At 50.9% G+C, this 25,818-nt stretch overlaps 1 protein-coding gene across 2 annotated transcripts in view; it reads left to right on the top strand.

Moving 5' to 3' along the window:
• SCN5A (sodium voltage-gated channel alpha subunit 5) overlaps nt 1–25,818 on the top strand; it is a 173,543-nt gene that overhangs the window by 93,843 nt on the left and 53,882 nt on the right. For both annotated transcript variants that reach the window (XM_043976098.1, XM_043976099.1), the window contains exons 13-16: nt 2,212–2,344; nt 3,881–4,119; nt 13,941–14,114; nt 14,330–14,686. In XM_043976098.1, the coding sequence (XP_043832033.1) occupies nt 2,212–2,344; nt 3,881–4,119; nt 13,941–14,114; nt 14,330–14,686 (903 nt within the window). The remainder of the gene's footprint in view (nt 1–2,211; nt 2,345–3,880; nt 4,120–13,940; nt 14,115–14,329; nt 14,687–25,818) is intronic.

Below are 25,818 nucleotides of genomic sequence, written 5' to 3'. Positions count from 1 at the left end.
GGCTTTGCAAATGGTAAAGTGTTCTGGGAAATGTTATCATCATTCTTGGTGTCGGTGAAGAGAATGCTGCTTTGGGCATCAAAGGTTCAAATCCCGGTCCTGTCACTCACTGCCTTTGAGATCTCGGGAGAATCCCTTCCATTCTCCAGGCTTTGGTTTTTCCATCTGTAAAATGGGGGGATTGGATGTGATGGTCTCCAAGGACCCTTTGAGGGGCAGGTCAGTGGCACAGTGGATAGAAAGGGGGGCCTGGGGTCAGGAAGACCTGAATTCAAATCAGGCCTTAGACAATTGACTGGCTGTGTGACCCTGAGCAAGTCACTTCACCCTGTGTGCCTCAGTTTCCTCATCTGTAAAATGCCCTGGAGAAGGAAATGGCAAACCACTCCAGGATCTTTGCCAAGAAAACCCCACAAGGGGTCAAGGGAGAGTCAGATATGACTGAAAACAACTAAACAACAACACAGGTCCCTGCTAGGCCTCCCTCTCTTCTCCTTTGATCCCATGTTATGAAGGAGGAGATGTCGGTTTTGAAGGAGTGGGTTTGAGTGGAGACTCTGAGGTGACTCTGAGAGCTTAAGAAGCCAGTGGACCTTGGACAAGTTTCAGTCAGTTGGTCAGTCAACAAACCTTTATTAAACATTTACTCTGTGCCTGGCACTATGCTAGGGATACTAAAGATGACAAGACATCTGTTGCCCAAGAAAGCTCATGGGGAAGATAATATCTAAGTAACTCTATACAAACAAGATGGTGACAGAATCCATTGGCAATAATCAATGGAGAGAAGGCACTAGAATCAGTGGGGATCAGAAAGGGCTTCCTGGAGAAGGTGGAATTTTAGCTGCAACTGAAAACCCAGAGCAGAAAAATTGGCCAGGCCCTAGAAACCAAGGACGTGGGCACTGGGCCCTAGGATGAGGTAGGACTTGGGGAGGGGCTGAGGCTGAGAGGAGGTGGTGGGGCTGGCTTTCTGCCTCTCCCCAAAGTAGGGGGGCACTCAGTCAGGCGCAAGGGCCTCTGGGGGAGCCCCTGATACCCCCTCCCCCAGGCTTTGACCAGGCTTGTCCGGCCTTCATGTATATAACAGACAGCATCTCTGCATTTGTGGCATGAATTATTCATGCCTTACCATACTTAATATGAACTAGACACGCTAGTGTCTCCTCCCAGAAGGCCTGGGCTGACCAGGAGGGCAGAAGGGGCAGGAGAAGGCAGAGACTTGCCGGGCTTTTTGCCCCCTTGAAGTGATCTGCTTTCCAAAAGGCCATGGGGGCCCTGGAGAGGAGAAAAGAGCAGTTGGGCCGAGGAGAAGGAGGTGGTGAGGGTAACATGGCCCAGTGGAGAGTCATAGCAACACACTTTCCCTAGCTCTGAAAAGGAAAGGAGTGGGACAAACAGTTCAAAGGGCCCTCTCCGCTCTAGCACTGCCAGGTAATGGGACCATGTCTGTCTCTAGAACCTTGGTGGGAGTGGATCACAGAAAGTCTGGGGGGGCATCTGTGTGTGGGCGTATGTGTGCACACATGTGTGCATGTGTGTGTGCATACATGTGTGTATAAATTCTTGTGTTTATAATAAGTCTGACACATCAGTTGGCTGGACAATGACCCTAACTTCTTTAGGAACCCCTTGACCCAAGCCCAGGGGCTGCAGCCAGACCTCCTAAGATGGCACCCCATGGGTATTCCTAACCCCAGCAGGGAGGTACAGTGGGCTGCACTGCTAGTCAGGTCTAAGATGTACTTTGTGAACCTTTTTTCCACCCAGAACTGTGATATTCTTGCCATAGGAAACTATGTGTGGAAACTCCATCCCCTTATACAGATCAGTCACTCGTCTATAACTCAGGCCAGTGCCTGGGGCAATGAGAGGTTCCCTGGCCTGATTGGGGTGGCACAGACAGGGATATCAATCTGGGAGATATTAGTGTTTCTGAACCAGTGTCCGTGTAGATGGATGGTGCAGTGGAGAGAGGTCAGCTGGGAGAGAGGAAGACTTGAGTTCGAATCTCCACTCAGATACAAACTATGAGACCCACAGATAAATTGCTTGATGTCTCTCAGCCTCGGTTTCCTCATCCATAAAATGGGGGCAGTAATGACAGCTACATGGGAGGGCTGTTGTGGGGCTCCGGTACAATGCTGTCAGTCCTGTCTTCTGTGGGCCTTCAAGCTTGCCTTAAATGTCAACATTGTTGCCTGCCTCCAGACCTCGGCGTCAGAAGAAGTCAGCAAGAAGCAGCTCCTGCTGCCCCAGCGCCTGTCCCTGGAGTACTCTGAGGAGCCCCGGGAGCGGCAGCGGGCCCTGAGTGCCGTCAGTGTCATCACCAGCGCCCTGGAAGGTCAGTCTGAGGGCCTGGGAGCCCTTGTACTCAGTGGCCCGTCCATGGGCCTTTCCCAGGCTCAGTGCCAGCCAGGCACCTCCTGGGATCACCACAAGGGTGGGAACCCGACTCCTGGGGTTCAGGACCCTTTGGGCCAGGCCCCAGATGTGGCTGTGGGTGGTGGGGTCAAAGGCTCCTTCTTCCCCAGGCAGGGGCCCTGCCCCTTATCCCACCCTCTTGAGACGAGACACTTTTCCTATTGGGAATTCAGTGGGAAGGCCTCATTCTGGAGTCAGGTCCCGGGTTCATATCCCCCCTCAGATCCTTATGACCAATGTGTCCTTGGACAAGTGATTTCCACTTCCTGTGCCCTGTTATGTCATCTCTAAAGGAAGGGGCTTGGATTCTAGGGAGTCCCAAGAGGTCACCTCTCCTTCTTCAGACGGGGAAGCTGAGTCCCTAAGGGGGGAAGGGACTTGCCCAAGGTCTCACTCTGGGCTCTAAAGGCAACATTGTCTGTACCAACCCCATTACTAGGCGTCTAGCCCCAGCTCCCCTGGTGGCCATCTAGGGAAGGGACTTGAAGGATCTCTAGGATCATGGAATTGGAGCCAGAAGCTCATCTGATAGCCCACCTCCCAACCCCCATTTTATATGTGAGGAAGCTGAGACAGAGAAATAATGTGACTTGCCCCACATCACGTGGCTCCCACGTGGCGGTGCCAGAATTCAAACTCAGGCCTTGTGGCTCCAGGTTCAGCGCCCTCCCCAGAGGGCCTCCTGTTTTCAATGTCAGGTGTACACAGCATCGGCCGTGTGGACGCCATCGTCCAGGTCACATGAGTAGGGGAGGTGGCTGGCATAGACAGTGGCGACCCAGTGACAGAAATGGCGGGCGCCGGCATTGATGCAGTGCTTGAAAGGCTTTCTGAGCACCAGGTACCCGTGGTCACAGCAACCTTAGGGATCTCCGGAGGAGGGAGCTGAGGCCCAGGGGAGCTCGCCCAGGACGCCAAGGCCATTTCTGGTCCGTGGCCATACAGTGTTTATCCACATGATGGATCCCAACCTCGCCTCTTGCCTCATGGGACCTCAGGCAGGTTGCTTCCCTCCCTGGTCCTCAGTTTCCTCATCTGTAAAAGAGAGGGAGTTGAACCAGGTGACCTTTTAGGGTGCTTCTAGGTCCACGTCTCCAATCCTATGTGGACAGTGGAGACGATGCTGAACTGGATAATGTGAGCAGTGTAGATATCAGCGGCTCAGGGCACGAGAAGAGGGTTGCAGAGCTCTAGGCAGAGCAGGAGCTTGGAATTTGGGAGTCCCGAGGGCTCCGTCAATCCCAGTCCTGCCACTTCCCACTGTGTGACTTGGGGCAAGTCACTGGCCCTCTCTGGGCCTCAGTGTCTTCACCTGTACAGTGCTGGAGCTGGACTAAGTGACCTCTCAGCCCAGCCTTTGCTCCCCTCCATTCTTCAATCTGCCCCCCCCCCACTTTCCTGGGGGCTCGTCCCGCCTTCCTAAGCCACCCCCCCACGGCCAAGTTCTCCTCCCCAGAGCTGGAGGAGTCACATCGGAAGTGCCCCCCCTGCTGGAACCGCTTTGCTCAGAACTACCTGATCTGGGAGTGCTGCCCTCTGTGGCTGGCCGTCAAGAAGAATGTCAAGTTTGTCGTCATGGATCCTTTCACCGACCTCACCATCACCATCTGCATCGTGCTCAACACCCTCTTTATGGCTCTGGAGCATTACAACATGACACCTGACTTTGAGGAGATGCTGCAGGTCGGCAACCTGGTAAGAGTGGTGGGGAGTCCAAGTGTCCCCAGGGCACAGGCGCAGTGGGGAGCCCAGGCGTCCCCGGGCATGGGCGCAGTGGGGAGCCCAGGCATCCCCGGGCATGGGCGTGGCCTTCCGAGGTGGCGGGAGATATAGGTCCACCCTCAGCGACTCCCCAAAAGTCCCTCAGAGATGGTGCAAAGAGTCAGTCGGTTAGTCAGTTCTAGGGACAGCTGCGTAATGCCGAAGAGGGAGCTCTGCAATCAGGAAGACCTGAGTTCAAATCTCCCCTCACATATTTACTGTCTGTGTGACTCTGGGCCTCAGTTTCCTCCTCTGTAAAGTGAGGAGTGCAGATGCCATAATCCACATAATCCTCCTACCTCTGAAGCTATGACCCCATGATCCCACAAGTGGGCAAAGCGTTCCACTCATTCCGCTTGGCCCCAGAGGACAGAAGAAAGGGCTGAGGAGGGAAGTACAGAGAGGGAGATTTGGGCACGAGCTCCAGAAAACCTTGCTAGCCCTTCAAGCTGCCCCAAAGGTAGGGGGCTCCAGCTCTCCAAGCAGTAAGGATTCCTTTTTGTGTAGTGGAGGAGGGGGACATTCCTTCCCAATTCTGAAATTCACAACACTTGGCTTAGTGCCTGGCACATAGTAGGTGCTTAATAAATATGGATTGATTGAATCAGTGGAGGGAGAGCAGACTTGGCAATGGAGAGCCCTCAGTTTGAAGGGAGAGCCCTGAGCTGCCCTGTGTGGGGCTCCGACTTCCTAGGAAACCTTCAGGAGGCCTCCAGCCTCAGCAGAAACATTTGGCAAGTTTGGTGGGAGTCCAAACAGTCAGTGGACATTTCCAAGATGTGTAAGCAGGCACTATTTACTCTAGAGAGACCTAAATTATGCCAAGGTTCCCATGGAGGGCATCCATATAATCAGACAAAGAGATTGATGAGGTGGCCCCTGCCAGCTTTAAGATTCAATTGTCCTCCAAGCCATCAATTTGTAATGATTGGAATGATGCCACCTGCTGGAAACTTACTGTAGGAAAGCTCCACCATGAGGAGAAGGCACCTGAGGGCAAGACATGTTGCTTTTCTTTGGTGCCAGGAAGTGACATTTGCTGGTGGTGGAAGGAAGGGGGTGAGGCTGGCTCTCTCACTCTCTTTCATCAGGACTCTGGTGGAGAGCAGAGCTAAAGATACACTCTCCCTTTAATAGATAGATGAATCTAGGGAGCAGCTAGGTGGCACAGTGGATAAAGCACTGGCCCTGGATTCAGGAGTACCTGAGTTCAAATCTGGCCTCATATACTTGACACTAGCTGTGTGACCCTGGGCAAGTCACTTAACCCCCATTGCCCCGCAAAAAAAAAAAAGGATAGATGAATCTAGGCCTTTCTCTCTCCACCAAATTTTTATTCTCCTTAATAAATGCTTAAAAGTCTAACTCTTGTTAAAGCTTATAATTTATTGGCAACCACTCATTAGATATTTTAGACAGACTAGCTAGAATTTTAGCCCCTTACAAATTCTAGGAGAAAATGGGGACAACTAGGTGGCACAGTGGATAGAGCACTGGCCCTGGATTCAGGAGGACCTGAGTTCAAATTCAGCCTCAGACACTTGACACTTACTAGCTGTGTGACCCTGGGCAAGTCACTTAACCCCCACTGCCCCGCAAAAAACAACAACAACAAACAAAACAAAAAACTAAAAAGAATTCTAGGAGAAAATGAAAGTAAGGAATGGTCAGATGTGGGTGGGATTAATCAAGGAGGGCTGCAAGAAGGAGGAGGGTTTTTAATCTTATTTTTATTGATGTCTTGTCTTTGCTTCACATTCGTTTCTGAATATACCCTCCCAGCCTCCTCTAAACAGCAAGCTATCCCTTGTAGCAAAAGTTTGAAAAGAAAGTAAAAAGACTTCAGCCAAACTAACCAACACATCCCCCATATCTGACAATGTATATGGTATTCTACACCTATAGTCCCCCACCTCTACAGTGAAGGGAGGGAAGTTCAACCTCTTGGCTCTTCTCTGGGTCTAAGCATGGTCCTTATAATAACACCACATTCTAGTGCCGGGTTTTAAAGGAAAGGAAGGGCAAGGGTTGTACTGTCAGGTGCATGGAGGGGGCATTTGGGATAGGGTGCAGGTCATCCTAATGGGGGAGGATGATGTGTGGAAAGGCACAGAGAGCTCACGGTAGAACAGAAGGTCTTTTCAGGGAATTACTAAAGGATGATGCTGGAAAAGTTGGGGGTAGAGGGAGAAGGACTGGGTCTGCACCAGGAATCACACTTTGAGGCCTCCAAGTGCAACCTTCTGACTTTACAGATAAAGAAACTGAGATACAGAAAAGATAAATGACTTGCTTAGGGTAAGGCAGAATTTGCACCCATGTCTTCCTAAATCAAGGTCCAGCACTCTATCCACTATGCAATGTTACCTCTCTAAGGGGACACAACACGCAGGTTCCAATCTCAGATAGACTACATTGTGAGACCTTGGGCAAATCAAGACTTCTCTGGGCACAAATGGTTTCTACCTCTTCAAAATAATTTTTTTTCCTGCCCTGGGAATGGGCATCACTCACTGAGTGATGTAGAAAGAGAAGCAACCTAAGTGAGAAATGGTTCGGGCCTCCCTGAAGACTGGAAATGGGTCAGGGTGTGTGAGGCCTCTGCACTGATTTCTATCTGCTCAGGTTTGCAGAAGTAAAACATGACAGGTGTCCTCTGAGGACTAGCATCTGGGTGGGCTCCACCAGATCCTTCCTAGCGCACGCTCCACCTGCAGCCTCAGGCTGGATATTCCCAGCATCCTCCGGCCTCTAAAAATAGCAGGTTCCCTACTGTCTGACAGGTCTCTAGCACAGAAGGGTTTACCTTCCTGAAGCAATTTATTGCTTGGCAAAGCCATTGACTCTGTGCCAAGCCATGCCCAGCATGAATTCTGAAACTGTCACCAGAACAAACCTCCTTCGGGGGATTTGCATGTCTTCACTTTGCCCCTCAGAGTGAACACAGCAGCGGGAAAAGGCTCCCGAGATTTTGTGGGAGACTTTCAACATGGTGGTTGTCCTGCGGGGTGATTCCAGGGGAGATGTCATTGGGCTAAATTCAATTTTCGTTTCTTTGGTTGTGTTGAGATTGGGTGGTAGAAGGATGGGGTTAAGGTATATTACAGTCATAGCTGTGTTGAGTCATGGTTGGGCTGCAATTGTGTGACTATTGTGTATGTGGTTGCACTTGTGCTATGCTGTAGTTGCTGTTGGGACAGGTGTTGGTTTATGGCCGAACTTGCTTGCAATGCGGCTTGGGTTATATCAGGTTACATTTTTGTTGCTTTGGTATATGATTGGCTTGATTTGTGATTGTGTTACCATTCAATAGCACTTTGTTACATTGTGGCTGAGTGATCATGGGTTATGGTTAGGTTGTTGCTGGGATGGGTTGGTATTTGACTGGGTTGTCTTGTAATTGTGTTGCATGCCATTGAACTTTATTAAAGTATTGGGCTATAAATGGCTTATAGTTACAGTTGTATTGCACTGGGATATAATTAGGTTGAGTCATTGTGTTAGCATTAGGCTGGAATCAGTTGCAATGCAGTTGGGTAGTATTGGGTTTTTGGGTAGGTTACAGTTGGGTTATGTTGGTATGTGATCCAGTGATATTTTCATGGTGTTGGCATGTGGTTGGGCTTTGAATCATGACTAGGTTGTAGTATGATATTGGGAAATGATTGGCTTAATAATAACTAGCATTTATATGGTTTAAGGGTTGCAAAGTACTTTACATGTTAACTCATTTGCTCTCTTGTATGGGAATGTTTCAGTGTGGTTGGATTGTAGTGGGACTGTGTTAGGATGAGATGGCATTAAATTGGTATTGAATTAGAATGAGTTGGGTTGCATTTGTTGTCTGCAGGTATAGTGGTATGAGTAGATTGTACCATCCTCATTCTTGTGCTTTGAGGTGGTTGCTTATTTGAAGCCATAGGTCAAGGGGTTGGCATAGAGGGGATCCAATGGAATCAAACAAGAATCCAAGTGGCTTGGAAACACTTGAGGAAAAGCATTTTCTGAGAGTCAGGAAAGCCCAGACTTATCCTCAATGATTACAAGTCTCTTTGACCATGTGTTATTCTTCTAGTAAACTCACTTTTCTAATTGGGAGCAGCCTGGCTTCTGAGACTATGCATAGCAAGCAGAAAGTTCTAGTTCAATTTTGTTGGTGGGAGCCATCCATTTTAGCCAAACACTTAACAACAGACTTTCTCATGCCACCCTTATACACAAGATGCAGAGGTGAGGGTAACTTCAATTAGCAGTGCATGCTAATCCAGGGAGTGATGATAATCCAGTTAGACAGATTCAGAAAGGATTAAATAGCTGAATCCAAAGTCATTAATGGGTTGATGTAAACTCAGAAGGAATCCTCTAAGGGAGTGACCCAAAGATTTGTCCTCCACTTTAGGAAGCATTGTCATCAGTGCCTTGGATGAAGGCATAGATGGCCCAGCTGTCAAATTTGCAGACAGCTTTGGCAGCTAGGTGGCACACCGGCCCTGTATTCAGGAGGACCTGAGTTCAAATCTGACCTCAGACATTTGATACTTACTAGCTGTGTGACCCTGGGCAAGTTCCTTAACCCTCATTGCCCCGCCCCCCCCCCCAAAAAAATGCATACAGCTGAGTTGGGACAGAGAGGTAACTCATGGGATAGTGTCAGGACCAAAAAACTCTTAGCAAGCTAGAACAATGAACTGTGTCTAAGCAGATCAAATACAATAAAAAACAAATGTCAAGTTTTACCTTTGGGGTCAAAAAACCAATTTCATAAAGCAGGGCAGGGGAGGGGGTTGGCTAGACAAGAACTGATCTGAAAAAGACATGGACGAGCTTTATATGATCCAGTAGTGACATGGAAGCAAAAGTAAGTAGTGCCAGCCTAGGGAGCTTTTGTCTCCAGCCTCTTGTAGCACATGGCACCTGAGACATAATTCCCAGAACCAGAGAGATCAGAGCACCACTATTCTGTGCTCCAGTCAGATGGCACCTGGAGGATCAGGTTCCGATCTGGATGTTGACAAGATGGAGAGTGTACAGAAAAGGATGAGTTGGGCAGTGAGGGGCTCCAAGGTGATGCCATACAATGGTTGTGTAGCTTGTGGAACAGAACTGGGCATCTTTTCCCCAAATTCTCTCCTCCTCTGAACGTCCTTATTGCTATCAAGGACTCTGCCAACCTCCCCATCACCAGGATTATAACCTGGGTGTCATCCTTGACTCCTTGATCTCTCTCATCCCCCACATCCAATATCCTGGCCAGTCTTGTTTCTATCTTCATAACAGCTTTTCAAAATGCCCCCTTCTCTCTTCTGATGCTGTCCAGACCCTCATACCTGGACTATTTCAATAGCCTGTTGGTGGGTCTGCATGCCTCAAGGCACTCTAAGCCATCCTCCATTCAACCACTGGAGTGATTTTCCTAAAGCCCTGGTCTGATCATGTCACCCCCTACTCAGTAAATCCCAGTGGCTCCCTATGGCTTCCAGGGTCAAATGTAAAACCCTCTACTTGGCATTCATAATGACCTTTATGACCGCCCCCCCCCCCCCGCCTCCCTTTCCAGCCTTCTCCTCCCCTCCCCCATCTCTGGCCACACTGGTACCTTCTTGCCCTTCCTGGTACCTAACGCTCCTACTCTTCCCCTGGCCATCGCCCATTTCGGACAGTTCTTCCTTCTCACCTTCACCTAACTTTCTTGCCCTCCCTCGAAGCTCAGCCCTGATCCTACACATCGTAGGTTCACATGAATCATTCATTCATTGATTGACTGACTGATTGAAGAGGGAACTGTTAGGGTGAGTATGTTGACTCTCTCCGAGCCATTGAAGGGCTGTTATGTGAAAGAGAAAGTAGCTCTGCCCCACTTGGCCCCAAAGGGCAGGACGAGGGACCCTGGAGGGAAGTCAATAAGAGGCAGGTTTAGGTTTGACACAGGAGAGGCTTCCCAGACTTTCCCCAGTCTGCCTGGACTCAGGCTCTCCTCCTCATCCCCCTCCCAATGGGGCATGAACTCTGCCCCTGGGGCCTGGGGCTGCAAACCAGACCTCCAGACCCTTCATGCCATCACATACAAAGAGCACCTCGTGCCCTTTAAGTGTTGTCCTTCCCCATAGAATGTAAGAGCCCTGAGGGGAGGGACTCTTGCACTCGCTTGTGTTTCTGTCCCCGGGGCTTCTATGTTAGCACAATGTGTGACACATAAGGAGCACAAACTCATTCATTCATTCAGCCCTAAGAATCAGAAGTCTTCCAAAGTGGGATGGACTGTCACAGGATGTAGTGGCTTCCCCATCACTAGGTATCTCCTGGTGAATGTTGGCTGACCTGGGCAGAGGAGAGGGAAGGCATCCTGGTGGACAGACAGAGTAGATGAGACAGCCTCTGAAGTCTGTCCCTTCCAGGCTGGCCTTTCTGGGCCACTGTGGCCACTCCTGCCTCCTCAGGAGGGTGGGATGGCCTCAATCAAGTAGCATCCCTTGTCTCCACCAAACAATCTCTCTCCGAATCATCATGGTTCTGAGGTGAAAGCATTGTGGCCTGCTCACCCAGGGGATGCCCAGCTCTTGTGCAGGAAGAAGTCCAGGGCTTTGGGGCTCAGATACTTCTGGGCAGCTGCTCCAGTCTCCAGTGACTCAGCACTTGAAGGCTCAGCAGGCCATCATCAGTCTACATGCCTGGGCAAAAGTGCTCTACCCTGCCTGTTCTGGTCTCCATTTGGGGGGGGATGGCAGGCAGAGGAGACAGAGATTCTATCCTCAGGAAATTCCCAATCTGGTTGGGGAGATAAGACTTCTAGATATGGAGGAAGCAGAGAACAACCTAGCAAGGGGTGGGATTGTTCAGTGGTCAGAGAAGGCAGCAGTCAGGAGGCTCCCTGGAGAAGCTGGACTGAGCCTGGAGAGATCAGTGGGGAGGGATAAAGGAAGGCCCTTGAAGCAGGAGATCCACCGTGATCAAAGACACAAATGTGGAACATGGGTTTGTTTGGGGCATGGGGACTGTGAGGACACCAGCCTGGTTGATGTTCCTGCGTCATCCCACAGGGAGTTCAGAGCAGCCCCCACTGGTTCCAATGAGGTCATTTCCTCTGCCCCCTCCTCCCAGCAGCATGGGCCCAGATAATTGGGAATCAGCTGGGCTGCTGATCTGCCGACTCCCCAGTCACTGGTGTTGGTTGGGGAGCAGGGGTGTCCTTAGCCCAGTGCTGGGGACCCAGCAGGCCTCCAGTGAAGGAGGCCTTATGGGTTGATGAATCCCTGAGAATTCCTCCCCCTGACTCACCCTTAGTGGAGTTCCCAATCAGAGCTGCCAGCTGCCCTCAATCTGTCCTCCGGGCTCAGACAGAATTGGGTTATAGAATCCTTGGAAACCCTCCCTCCCCTGTTTCATCTTTCCTTGGTGCTGGCTGGGCTCTCGGTGACACATTCCCAGCACCCTGTGCAGCTGCAAAGCCTTCCCTGGGCTTCACCCTCTATACATAGCAGGGACCCTTCTCTTCTGGCTCTTCCCAGTCCTTGCGGGGCGGGGGGTGTCCAATCCAACATCTGACATTTATGAATCCCCTGCCATGGGCCAGAGATTGTATGAGAGGCTAGAGATACCAAGACAGGAGCAAAACAGGAAGGAAAACCTGCCCTCAGGGAGCCCAGAGTCTACAGTGGGACAACATCAATCACTCAATGCATTTATTAAGCAACTGTTGTGTGCCAAAGGCTGTTAGAGACTGGGAAGCAGCCCCCCAAACTAAACAATGTGTCCTCAGGGAGTGAACTCTCTACCAGAGGAGATAGCATGTATATAAGTAAGTCATTACAGCGAGGTTCAGGAAAGGACACATTGTAGAGGTGGCCTCTAGACTGTGCTTTGAAGGAAGAGAGGCAGAGGTGAGGAGGAAGTGTATTCCCGGTATGGAGGGGCCCTCTTTCAAAGGCGCAGAGGTGAGAGATGGGTTAGGCTCTGGATGTGGTGTAGGGCTTCGGGGCCTGTTTCAGGAGGGGTGGGAGTCAACGGTTGTGGCTTCTGGCCCCCAGGGGCTTCCCTGGAGACGAGAGTTGAGGAGAAGGCAGAGGGTCTGCCATCCTTGCATAACCCAGTTGCATAATGGGGCCAGGAAGGGAGAGCTCCGGGCCAATGAGAGCTGGAGAGTGTTTGTTCTGCAGAAATGGATGTTCCCTTCAGCAGAGATCTCGGTCCCGCAGAGTGACAGCTGTGGCCGGGGGCACTGGGGGCTCCGCTCGGTTAGCACGCACCCTCTGGCGGCTCCCCGGTTATTAAGGATGATTTTTCTATTGCTCTGACGGATAATAATCCTCCTCCACATCTGTGCACTTCATTCTCAAGCATTCATCCTGTTCACTTCAGCCCTCGGAGGCTCTGTCAGTTCTTGGGGCCACTTCTCCCGCCCGCTCTCCACCCACGCAGACTCTGGCTCCTGTCTGACCAGGAGCCCCTGTGCCCAGCCTGGTGGGGAGCCCTCCGAACTCAGCTGGGCAGCCTCGAACAGCGACCAAGGCCCCGGCTACCTTCACATGCTCCCTGAAGTGGGGGTGTGCACGGGCTGTTTCCCTTTGCCCTCGGCATCTGGGCCCAGGACAGACAGGCAGAAGGAGGGTTTGGGGTTTTGAGCTGGAAAGAACCTCAGAGGTGATGTCTGAGGGATGCAGTGGAGGGAGGCTCCCACCTGGCCTCAGAGAACCTGTATTCAAACTGGGCTTTGCAACTTACCACCTCTGGGGCTTACGGGTTCTTTGTCTGGAGCTTAGTCGCCATATCTGTAAAATGGGGGCATTGGAAGAGATGACCTTGCAGTAAAAGGGGAAAGTTACAGGGCTCAGCATCAATGGACCAACATTCAAGTCCTGCCTCTCTCACTTAGTATGAACTTGGATCAGTGACAGCCTCTCTAGTCCAAATGAGGGGGCTGCCCTTTTGGCTTGAGATCAATCACCCTCTGACTTCTGAGGTCCCTTCTGCTAAATCATGGCTAAACATCTACAATCTAGCCCTGTCACCTCCGCTAAGAGGTCTCTCTGAGTCCCCTGCCATTCCCCCACCACCATTAAAATACTTTATATAGGCATGAAACCTGTGGTTTCATCAGTGTAGGGAATAACAACAACAACACCTAGCAATTATACAGTGCTTTTAAGGTTTGAAAAGTGCTTCGCCACCATCTCATTTGCTCCTCACAGAAGCTCTGGGAGGTAAGGAAGGGCTGCTATCATTCCCATTTTATAGATGAGGAAACTGAGGCAGGCAGGGGTTACGTGACATAGCCAGACTCTGAGGTGGGTCATCCCGAAGCCTCTCTAGCTCCCTACTTCTCTGTGTACCTATTTCCACCTCATCCCCCACTCAATCGAATGTAAGCTCCCAGAGGTCAGAACCTGTCTTTGTGTCCCCAGTGGCCTCTAATCGGTGGCTGTTGAGCTGAATTCAATAGACAGGAGCAGCTGGGGAGGGTAAGAGCCTGGATCCCTGGCCCCTAACTCTGTCTCCAACTTCCTTTTGCACAGTCTGGGCAAGGACACCCCACTTTTCTGTCTGGGCCCCAGCAGCCTCCCTGTTGTCAAGGACATTCCCATCCTACCTCCTCTGCTCCCCCCCACCCAGGGCTGCTGGGAGAACCAGACCAGAAGGGGAATGGAGAGAGGGGCTGAAGGTGACCTTTGGGCAGTAGGCAGTGCTGCTCAGTGACCGGGGCTCTTGCTCTCTCTCTGGGGCCCTGGACATCACACTGGCCCCTCCCCTTCCCTCCCCAGGTGTTCACTGGCATCTTCACGGCAGAAATGACCTTCAAGATCATTGCCCTGGACCCCTACTACTACTTCCAGCAGGGCTGGAACATCTTCGACAGCATCATTGTCATCCTGAGCCTCATGGAGCTGGGCCTGTCCCGCATGGGGAACCTGTCAGTGCTGCGCTCCTTCCGACTGGTAAGGCTCCTCCCCTCCCCGGAGCCCTCCATGCTGAGCGCAGAACCAGCGCCTGGCTTCAAATCCTGGCCGCGCCTCTTGCTCCCTGTAGGGATCGGGACAGATTCCTCCCCCCCCCCCACCCCCGTGGGCCCAGCTTCCTCCTTTAAAGTGAAGGGGCTGGAGGGGAGGGCTCAGATCCAGAACCCCATGTCCTTCCCTCCTTCTGTTCCCAGCTGAGGGTCTTCAAACTGGCCAAGTCCTGGCCCACCCTCAACACCCTCATCAAGATCATTGGCAACTCGGTGGGGGCGCTGGGGAACCTGACCCTGGTGCTGGCCATCATCGTCTTCATCTTCGCCGTGGTGGGCATGCAGCTGTTTGGGAAGAACTACTCGGAGGAGAGGCACCGCATCAGCAGCTCGGGCCTGCTGCCCCGCTGGCACATGATGGACTTCTTCCATGCCTTCCTCATCATCTTCCGCATTCTGTGTGGGGAGTGGATAGAGACCATGTGGGATTGCATGGAGGTATCCGGCCAGTCCCTCTGCCTCCTCGTCTTCCTCCTCGTCATGGTCATTGGTAACCTGGTGGTGAGTGAGTCATCGCGGGCCCGGCCCTGCTGTGGGCTGGGCGAGGGCCGTGGGAGACGCCAAGGAGAAGGAAAAGTGCAAACCTCCAGAGAGAGGCTAGTCCAGCAGGGGTGATTCCAGACGGGGAGGGACCCACATGCCCAGTGTGATGTGAAAGTATAGAGAGGCAAGCTGTGAGGTGGAGAAAGAAAGGCCATTTCAACAAAATTATTACAACATAAAGTGAGGGGATTGTTTCATTCTTAGCAATTGTCACACCAGGATCCAGCATGGTACTTGACTCGTGGGCAAGGAGGCTGGATGGCCTTGGTGGCTAGAGCAATGGACTTGGATGCAGGGAGACCTGAGTTCAAATCTCACCTCTGAATTTAGCAATGTCACCATAGGCAAGTCACATGGTTTCCTTGGGCCTCAGTTTCCCCATCTGTAAAGTGGTGGGGTTGGACTAGACAGTCTCTGAGGTCCCTGACAACTCTAGAGCTATGAGTCTGTGGTGCTCTGACCCTTCCTGGGCTGGTGTGGGGGGGGGGGGGGGCGCGCGCGCGCGCGTGCGCGCTGGAGGGGAGGAGGGGCCCCACTGCCTCAACACACTCAGGGATGAGCTGCAGTCGCTCCAGACAGAAATCGGCTTTCATTTACCTGTCGGCTGCTCGCCCATGGCGGGCGCGCTCCATCTGACAGCAGTTGGGAGCAGATGCCGCCCAGACAGAAGCTTCTCCTCCACAGGATTAGAGTGGGGTCACACCGGTCGGCACCTGGCTCTGGCTTTTATCCCTGCATCTGGAGGGCATTTGATGCCTTGCCTGGGCCTGCCAGCATTCACTCTTACAATCCTTCACATCTGGACAAGGCTTTCCTTTTCTGGATCACTTTCCCAGACATGATTTTGTCTGATTCTGACACCAGCCAGGCAAGGGACGTAGGGTGGGTGTTGTTTTCTCCACAGTACAGATGAGGAAAGGGAGCTTCGGGCAGGGCAAGTGACTTGTCCAAAGGCACACAGTTAGCTAGTGTCGAAGAGGAGTACAGAAGTCAAGACTTGCGACTCCCAGACCAGCATCATTTCCCCCAGACTCCTTGACCTTGGTAGACTACATCCTGTGGACCTGGGGCATTCTCTGCAGCTGGGTGAAGGGGCTGAGTTTGGAGATGACCTGAAATTTTCCTTGAATGAGTCTGTGTGTGTACAGCCTTGAATCAACAGAGCTGGGGAGTGAGATGGTTAGTGAAGACTGACATCCTGCCCACCTTCCCTATCCTTCCTGGTTAGTATGTCTGTGGTCCACTTGGAGCTGTTACTCCTTGTCCAGAGATGAGTTCAGGATTTAGGGGCGAACAGGTCAGCCTCAGCTTCTAAAGCAGACACACTACTTCATAATAGGAATTTGGATTGGAGGGAGAGCCCAGTCCTGCCACTCTCTCTTACTGGCTTTGAAGCAGACTTCTGGGCCCTCCTGTGCCACTTTCACGTCTTTAACATGAGGGAATCTAGGAAAAGAGATGAGGAAGTGAGCCTCCCTCCTTTCTTTGGAGAAGTGGGGACCCAGTGGTGCGGAATGTCACACTCACTGTCACGGGCAGTCACTGTGTCTATTGATGTTGCATAATTGTTTTCTTCATTACAAAGGAGGCTTATGGGAGGCAGGGGATGGGGGAGGATCAGGCTATCGCTATCCCAGAAATGACTGCTGCAAAGCAAAAGGCATCAACATCAACATTAGATTTTTTTTTTAACCGAGGGAGTGGGTGGGATTCGATGTACTTTAGCCCCTTCCAGCTCCAGTATTGCGTGATTTTATGAATGGAGGGCCCATACCTTGTGCTAACAGGCTTCCCAAGCTCCCGGGCCTAAGAACAAAAGGCGACAATTATCTGTCTGCATGGAGGCCGGGGGCGGATCTCGGTATCGCCGGGGAGTGTGGGGGCTGCTGGCAGAATGGAGGTTTGTACAGAACCTTCCCCAGCGGCGTCCCCAGCCGGTTAGAGACACCATCTTCACAAGCATTCTGAGATCAGGGAAGGGATGGAGGGGGTGGGGGTGGGGCTTCTGGGAGAGAGAATCTGAGCTCCCTGATGTCATGGTCCTCTTGGGGAATGAAGGACCACCACCACCAGCAGCAGCAGCCAAGGACCACCAGCTATATCTCCCCATATTGTCCCCTTCTGCATTAGGTGCCTTGCTGGAATCTAAAAATGCTTTTTCCACAGCATCCCCAGACCACCTAGTCCAGTATAAAAGTGGACTTTGAGTGGACATTCCTGGGGCCAGTGCTCAACCCCTTCAGAGCATGAAGTGGGTAGAGCTAGAAGCTGGGTCAGGACAGGGCCAGGATAGAAAATATTAATTTGATCCAGCAGATGTCAATCTTCCAAGCCCTAAAAGGGACTGAAATGCCTAAAAGCAATAAGTTAACTAGCATTTTAAGCACCTACTATGCGCCAGGTATTGTATTGAGTACTGGGGATAGAAAGGGGGTAACAGTTCCTGCCCTGAAGAAGCTTACAGTCTAATTAGAAAGCTCTGCATCTTGGAGGGTCACTTCAGCCCTGGGCTTCATGCCTCAGAAGTATCCTCAGCCCCTGAGCTCCCCCCCCCACCCCAACTGGTGACAACATGTAAACAACTGTGTACATACAAGATGCACGCAGAGGGGATGGAAGGTAGTCTGAGGGCAGCTCCTAAGCAGGGCCTTCAAGGAAGGAAGTGAGCAGGCACAGGAGAGATGAGAAATGTGGGGGATGCTCATGTCCCCCTTCCCAGACACCCCCGAGCCTCAGCTCCTCAAGCAGCACTGGTTTTCCCTTTGGTCTCCTTGGCACTTCCATGGCACGTGCTAAATATAAGGTCATTGATTGATTTGATCCAAGAGAGGCCAAGTATCGGTCATGCACCTCCAGCCAGAGGTTCTGTGGGGTGTTCTTCTTGTGGGTCCAAGGACACCCCAACCAAACACTCTCTCCTGGTGCCCTGCCCCAAAGACCATCCTCCTTCTTCTCCTCAGCATCGCCACCATCATTCTCCTGGCACATAGTAGGTGCCTAATAACTGTTGACTGATGTGAGGGACTGAAGGACAGATGTTTCATTTCTTTGCACAATTACAGACTTCATCTAGCTCAACATCAGCTATAATAACAGCTGTCATTTGCAGAATGTTGGCTATGAACAATATCATCAAACAAGTCAAATGGAAGCCCCCTGAGGATAGGGACTGTTTTTGCTTCTCTTTTTGGCATCCCCCGTATCTGAGATACTGCCCACCACTTATAGATGCATGTTGAGCTGAATTGAACAACCCTGTGAGGTAGCTGCTATGATGAGGCCCCTTTTATAGATAAGGAGTTAAGTGATTTGCCCAGGGTCACACAGCTAATTGAGTGTCTGAGATGAGACTTGAACCCAGGTCTTCCTGACTTTAGGGCTAATGCCCCAGCCATTAGGCAACACTGCCTCTGTCACTGACCCAGAAGTCATTTCAACGTTTAACAAATGGTTTGCACAAATTAGCTCCCATGTAACCTACTCCATGCACTCACACATGACCTATGTGCCACCATTTAGCTTCTGCCACTATCACCTCTAGCCCTTCTAGCAAGATGCTATCAGTTACTAAACTGAAGCACAGGCCTCCAGTGTGGGAAATCCAGGCTCACCTGTAGGCTTTTCCCAGACTGTGGTGCCTGAGATCCAGAAGAGACCTTAGAGATTAGAGCTGGAGAAAGAAAGGGACTTGTCCAAGGTCACATTGTAAAAGGAGCAGGGTAAAGAGCCCATGTAGCCTGACCCGCGATCCAGGCCTCTGCCTAGACTATTCCCACAATTCCCTGTTCTTTTCTAGGCCTGGAAGGGATTGTAGAACCCCCAGTCCCAGGCTAAATCCTTGATGAGGGTCCGGACTGAGAGGCACTTTTCTGGGCAGCAGAGATGAGCTGCCAAGCCCCCTCCCAAGGCTGCCTGGTCCAGCCCACGCAGAGCCGGCCTCCTCCGTGATTCAGGCTGGAGCTGCCTGTCGCTGAGTGGGTGGAAGCCAACCACTCACTGAGATTGCCATTTAAATGGGAAGTGATTATGGTTTGGGGCTGAAAAACATCAATGATTTATCAGGAGAAACAGGATGAAAAATCTCCCTGGGACCAAAGGCAGAGGGATCCAGAGTGCGAGGCAGAGGGATCCAGAGTGTGAGGCAGAGGGGAAGAGCTGGAAGGGCCTGGGAAGGAGGTCAAGGAGGTCGCTCTGGCACTTACTTGCTGGGTGATGCTGGGGAAGTCTCTTCACCTGTGAACCTCAGTTTGCTCATCTGTAAAATGGTGAGGACATGAATTGAATGACCTTCAGCTCTCAATCTGTGATGCTCTGGCATCTTATCTAACCCCTATGTTCTCCTTTCTCTGGATGATCTCCAGGACTGTCAATGTACTTAACATGAGACCCCCAGAATCCCACAGAGTCCTCCAGTCGGATCTGGCACAATAAGGCTGTAGCCCCACCTATGGAGGTCACTCACCCTCTCTTAATGGGGACAGAGATTAAACTAGCTTTTGGGCTGCCTTGGTGCATTGCTAACTCATTAACCTTGCGGTTCACCAAGACCTCCCAGATCTTTTTCCCTTGAGCATCATCTTCCCATCCCATATTTTTGCAGTTGGTTGTTTAAACCCTTGGGTAAATCATTACACTCATCCCTATCAAATTTCCTCTTATCAGACATGGCTTCATATACATGCATTAACCATTGCCGCACCTTATCCTCTTAGTGGAAGTGGGAATGTACCACAATGGGTGCTGGCTCACCTACATCAGGTCAATTGTTCCAGCTTGCTGAGATCCTTTGAGATCCTATTTCTTTAACAATAAATATTTTCTTTCCCAGGGTAGCTAGGTGGTGTGGTAGATTGAGTGTCAGCCCTGGAGTTAGGAAGACTTATCTCCTTGAGTCCAAATCTGGCCTCAGACCCTTCCTAACTACATGACCCTATTTAACCCTGTTTGCCTCAGTTTCCTCATATGTAAAACGAACTTTGTCAAGAAAACCCCAAATGGGGTCACAGAGTCAGATATAGCTGAACAACAACATTATGTCTCCCTCCACGTTTGTCATTTTCAGATGTTATAAGCATGGCATCTCTGCCTTTATCTAAGTCTTTGATGGTTATTGGGGTGGGCGAGCAGAGGTTCAGGAGCTGAGCCAAGGATAGAGACTTGTGGCACCCTGCTGTAGACAATCCCCCCCTAACATTCTTCACCAGGGTTTGGGGAGTGCAGTGAGACTGTCATCTAGCCTGGCAGTTGAGCCTCTATAGATGGAGTCCAAGAGCACATTGAATAATGCGGTGGGGGATGTCAGCAAGGAAGAGAAAGGGAGGAGCATTTATATGGTGCCTACTGTGTGCCAGGCTCTATTCTAAATGCTTTGCAAATATTCTCTCATTTGGTCACTAGAGAATTTATGGGAAACTGGTCAAGAGAATCCTAGCAGAAATCCTGAGGTTTGGTCAGAAGCAAGTTGAGCATTACTTAGTTGGGGCATGTTAACTGGGGGATGTTGGTGATACACAGGGCAGCTAGGTGGTACAGACCTCCGGGCCTCAAGTTCAATTCTGGCCTCAGACACTTACTTGTTGTGTGACCCTGGGCAAGTCACTTCACCCTGTTTGCCTCCGTTTCCCCATCTGTAAAATGAGTTGGAGAAGGAAATGGCAAACCACTCCAATATTTCTGCCAAGAAAATCCCAAATGGGATCGTAAAGGGTCAGACAGGACTGAAATGACTGAACAACAGTAGAATTGGCTAGCTAGTTATAGCTCTTCCTACCTTTTCTCAGGTGTGATCTCAGGTGAGTGACTGAATCCTTTGAGCTTGCCTCTCTGCAGAATAGATATAAAAAATCCCTGTCCAGCCCACAGCTTCTGTAAGGACTACGTGTTTCCATTTACAGGACAGGGGTGTCCTCCCATCACACCTGGAGGTGACCACCTTCTCCAGCCACCTTTCAGGCCAAAGTAGCACACAGTGGTGGCGGCAAGTGGATAATGTTTAGAACCCATGTATAACTCAGGAGACTCCCCACCACATCTCTCTCTCTCTCTCTCTCTCTCTCTCTCTCTCTCTCTCTCTCTCTCTCTCTCTCTCTCTCTCTCTCTCTCTCTGTGCAGGAAATGCAGGTTAAATTACTTTACCAGAGTCACACAGCTAGTAAGTGTCAAGTGTCTGAGGCCAGATTTGAACTCAGGTCCTTCTGAATCCAGGACTGATGCTTTCTCCACTGTGCCACCTAGCTGCCTCCACTACCACTCTTGTGAAAAGATAGGCTGAGGGAGCACCATTCATTTTCCGGGCTTCGCCAGCCTCGCTCTTCAGCTTTCCACTTCCCCAACTAGACAGACAAAAGACAGCTCTGAGAGATTCAAGGGTCTATTGGTCTGTGATACAGAGACAAGGAAAGGAAGCCAGGCCCCAGCCTCAGAACTGCCCCTTCTCCTCTGGAGGGCATCCAGGGTGGGGGGAGGATGAGAGCTTTGGCTGTTGAATGAGTGAATGCATGAATGAATGATTGAATGAATGAATACATGCATGAATGCAAGAATGAATGAAGTATAATGAAAATAATAATAATTATTATTATAGATGATGTTTATCTAGGGCTTGTAAGACTTGCGGAGTGCTCTACTGTGGATGGAGCTGGTGAGGGGGAAGCAGCACCCAAGCCCCTTGAGGGCAGGTGACGGCGCTTTTGCCTTTGTCTGTATTCGGGTCTTCCCCCAGGGAAGGCAGAAGATGTCGTAAATGGGTAGGACGTGGAGCCTCCAGACCCAGGGTCAAAGCCAGATGCTGCTACTGACTGACAGTTGCTGTGCAGCCTCGGGCATACCATAGGGCTCCCTAGTGGCCCAGCTCCCTGTCTAGAAAATGGGGTGCTCCAACAAAAATGTAGCTAAACTTTTGTGAAACCTTGTTCATCTGCCTAAGTATCTAGAAGGTTTCTTCCACATCTTAGTACCCAGTGCCTCCCACCGGGAGACCCTTCCTGCTGGAGCTGACAGACTGAGGAGGGGTAGACAGGGTCCTGCCCTGATGTCTCCTCAGGGAGAACAAGCGCCCACAGAGGAAACACTTAGAGGAATGTCCCACTGTGAGGTTCAGCCGTTTCTGTCAAGGGTGTTTCCATCACCCCTGTTTGTCTCTGCCCTTGGGGAGCTCACTTTGGAGGGGTGGGAGGGAGCACATGTACATATACAAGGAAATAGTTGACAATTCCAGGAAGGAAACAGCAGCGACCCCTGGGAGGAATCAGCAAAAATAACAGCAATAGGTAGGTGGATAAATAGATGGGGAGAGGGAGGAGGGGAGGGGAAAGGAGAGAGAGCAAGGTCGAGCACCAGAGCGAGCAGGAGAGAGCATTCATTAAGTACTTAGTCTGTGCCAGGCACTTTGCTAAGCAGAGAGTAAACAAATACAAGCAAATATGGACAGTCCTTGCACTCAGGGAGCGTATGTTCTCACAGAGGAAGACAGTGGGGAGGTGGGGATGTGCCCTGTATAGTTGGTGGTGCCGGAGCTGAGCCCGGATGGGGTTCGGTCAGTGATGGCACAGACCAGTCTGGTGTGGCTGGCTAGGACCCAAAGGGTCAGGACAGAGATCAGAGGAATCCCAGCCTCAAAGAAGCAATAGGAGATGTCATTCCTAAAGACATGGCAGGGGTGTCTGATGTTGGGATATAGGCAGAGGGAGGGGCAGACAGGCTAGCAGTTATTACCAGGGCAATTTGACAGATGCACAGTAGGCTTTAGGGAAGCCCAGCAGCAGAGAGCTTGAACCTAGCCCTGGGTATAGGGACCACAGAAGTTCCTACAAGGATTGAGGGACCAAAGCAGGATGCCAGGACTGCAGGTGCAAGGACATTAGGAAGGATCCCAAGACTGAAACTAAGAAATTAGGACCAATGGAAAGATCTAAGAGATAGTAGCAAGCTGGTGGGCTTGATGCTAAGACACTGGCCCAGGACAGCATGGGGACAGGGTTGTTCCTGGGCTGGACTGAGCCCCTAGTTAGAGGCCAGATGGCCCCAGCCATGAGGGCTAGGGGGTAGAGACAGCAAGGACAGAGTCTCCTGCGCAGGGGTCTGGATCTGGAGTCGAGATAGCCCGGGTCCCAATCTCACCTCCTAGCTAGGTGGCCTTAAGCACCTGGCTCCTGGGAATGCCTGAGCCTCAAGTTTCTCCTCATGGGTATTGGGGGCTCACATGACATATCATACATGCGCCTGGCATGTAATAAGGGCATAATGAATGTTTAATTGATCAGTTGCCTGAGATGTGGAAACTGAGGTTCAGAGAATCGATATACCTTGCAGTGCAGACTTGGAGATTAAGGGAGCCCCCAGTAACCCCCGTTACCCAGGAACCTCAGGTCATTGCCTCTCCTTCTCCTGATCCACATCCCGCAGGCGAGTGGGAAGAACATCTCTTTCCAGGCTGCGAGGCTCGGGTTATTTTGGGTTTTTCTGTCTCACTGTCAGAGGGGACTTACATGTTAATTAAGGAGCTATTGGACCACATGCTGGGGGCTTCCTTTTAAAGTCTGAGGAAGCAATCACAGCTCCACAGAGGAACCCAAGCTGTCAGGAAGCTCCCCAAAGCCTCTGCTGCCTCTTAGCCACAGGTGGCCAGACCGGTGGGAGAGAGCAGAGACAGAGTGCAGGTCAGGCTGGCCCTGAGGACCCTGGGCCACTCAGCCCATCCTGTGCATGGGAGGAGCCCCCCTCCCATCTCCTAGTACTGGAGGGTCAGCCCCTCCCTCACAGCACTGGGGGACCAGAATGACAATGGAAGGAGCCCCAGGGCACCTCCAAACAAGCCCCACATTTAGCAGAACAGGGGGCAGGGTAGGGATAGGGGAGATCCTGCTGGTTTTTCCTTCAAGTGAGGACAGGCCTGTCATTTTGGCCCCACTGATACCATGTCTGCCCAAACAGATGGCAGCCTAGCTGTAGTGCGTAGGGAACTGGGTGTAGAGCTCGGAAGAACTGGATTCGAATCCTGCTTCTGACATAGCTGTGTGACCGTGGATAATTTATCTAACCTGTGAACTGGGTTCAAATCCTGCTTCTGACATAGTTGTGTGACTGTGGATAATTTATCTAACCTGTCTAGGCCTCAAGCTTCCAATTCAGTACCTAGCCCAGTGCCTGGCACATTGTTAGGGTTTAATCAATGTTTGTTGATGGTTGGTCTGGAAAATAGAGCTAGATAATGCCAGTAGCAGATAGATAAGTAGAGATGATAGAAAGATGGATAGGTAGATAGACAGAGACAGATGATAGATGGAAGGATGGATGGAAGAATGGATGGATGGATGGATTGGATGGATGGATGGATGGATGGATGGATGGATGGATGGATGGATGGATGGAGAATTTGCTGGGTGTCAATCTCTGTGCTAGAGCTAGGGATAAAAATACAAGCAAGACAGTACCTGCCCTCAAGGCACTTACATTCTAATGGGAGAGGACAATATATAAAAGAGAACTTGAGGGTAAAGAGAGGGAAGAGGAGCGCCGGCTTTGGGCTGGGTGATCGAAGAAGAAAAGAAGTCCAGAGAGTGAAGTGATTAGTGATCCCAGCAAGGTACCCATCTGAGGTCCTTCCCTCAAAGACTCAAATGAGATACTTTATGTAAAACCCTTAGAAATGTCACTTATTTCATATTATTTCAATTACCCAAACAATTTGGTCTTCTAAATTAAGGAAGAAAGAAAGCCTTGAGGCTGAAATTAGCTCAGTGAAGGGGACTGCTGAGCTCTGCCCCTGCCTCTCACTGGGCTCCCACTGGACCAAGCAGTCCATCAGCTGGCATCCTAAACATCTTTGCTGCTTCCACTGGATGATCTTCCCCTCCTCCTCCTCCTCCTCCTCCTCCTCCTCCTCCTCCTCCTCCCCTCTCCCCTTGCTCGCAGCCCCCCACCCCCACCCCCATCTCGCTGAATCTATTTCTGTCTCTCCGGAGATGGGTGAGAACAGGTTCATGAGAACAGCCAAAGATGGAAGCTCAGAGCCCATCGGTTCGATTAGGAAGCCGAGAAGTTGGCTGGATTAGCCACAGGGGAAGTTATGCCGAAATGAGAGGCGGGGAGAAGGTCAGGGGTTCTGTCTGGAACAGAGATGAGGTCACTTTGAGGGAATGGCTTTCATCAGTGAAAGGGCTTCATGCACTGGGCTGTGTATTTCCCTCTTGGGACATTCCCCAAGGTTATTATAGCCATGATCCCGTACTAATTTGAAAGGACCCCAGACTCTCAAAAACAACATTAGAGATCATGCAATTGAGCCCCTTCATTTCCCCAAGATCATAGAATTTCCTAGGATCATTGCTGTAAGGCCAGGAAGAAGCCATCAAGGCTTCATTTTCAGAGTTACAAATGATTTGCCCAGGGTCAGTGTCTGGGGCAGGATTTGAACCCATGTCCTCAGTCATAAAGGACCCTCTCTACTAAGCTGGGTTGCCTCTTAATTTCAGAACTGGAAAGGGATACCCACTTCCCTTAGCTTCCGTTTAGTCCAACCCTTACCCAAAAGGAATCCCCACTATCACATCCCTAAATTGCCCCCTTTACATTTTGCAAAATATTTATAGTTTAAAAAAAAAAACAACCCTGAGAGTGGCAGTTACTTGCCCAAGGTCATACCACAGTTCTAGTTATGTATAATTCAACCCATCAAGGAGCATGGGTTAAGTGCTAGCTAAGTTCCAGGAACTGTCCTGAGTGCTGAGGATCCAGGGGAAAAAGACAGTTCTTGCCCTTCTGGAGCTTCCATTCTCAAAGACGCCTGTCCCATGTTCCCAGCAGCATCCGCAGCCAACTGGAAACACTGGCCATAACCCTCTTGGACTCCCAAGCCACAGACAAGCTCCTTGAGGGACGACACTGTTCTCATTTTTGTCTTTGCATCATCCGTACTGAACTTGGTGCCCAGCGAGTGACTGTCCCTTGATACATACACATAGACATCCCCCTTTTACAGATAAGGAAACTGAGGCTCAGACTGACTTGCCATGGGTAACATCGCTAGTAGGTGTCAGAGGCAGGATTCAAACTCGGGTCTCTCCTGACCTTAAGTTTCCTATTACACCATG

This window comes from Dromiciops gliroides, chromosome 1, assembly GCF_019393635.1.
Source record: "Dromiciops gliroides isolate mDroGli1 chromosome 1, mDroGli1.pri, whole genome shotgun sequence".
Classification (NCBI taxonomy): Eukaryota; Metazoa; Chordata; class Mammalia; order Microbiotheria; family Microbiotheriidae; genus Dromiciops; species Dromiciops gliroides.
Note: the sequence above shows the minus strand (reverse complement) of the source record. Positions and strands in the feature narration are given on the sequence as shown.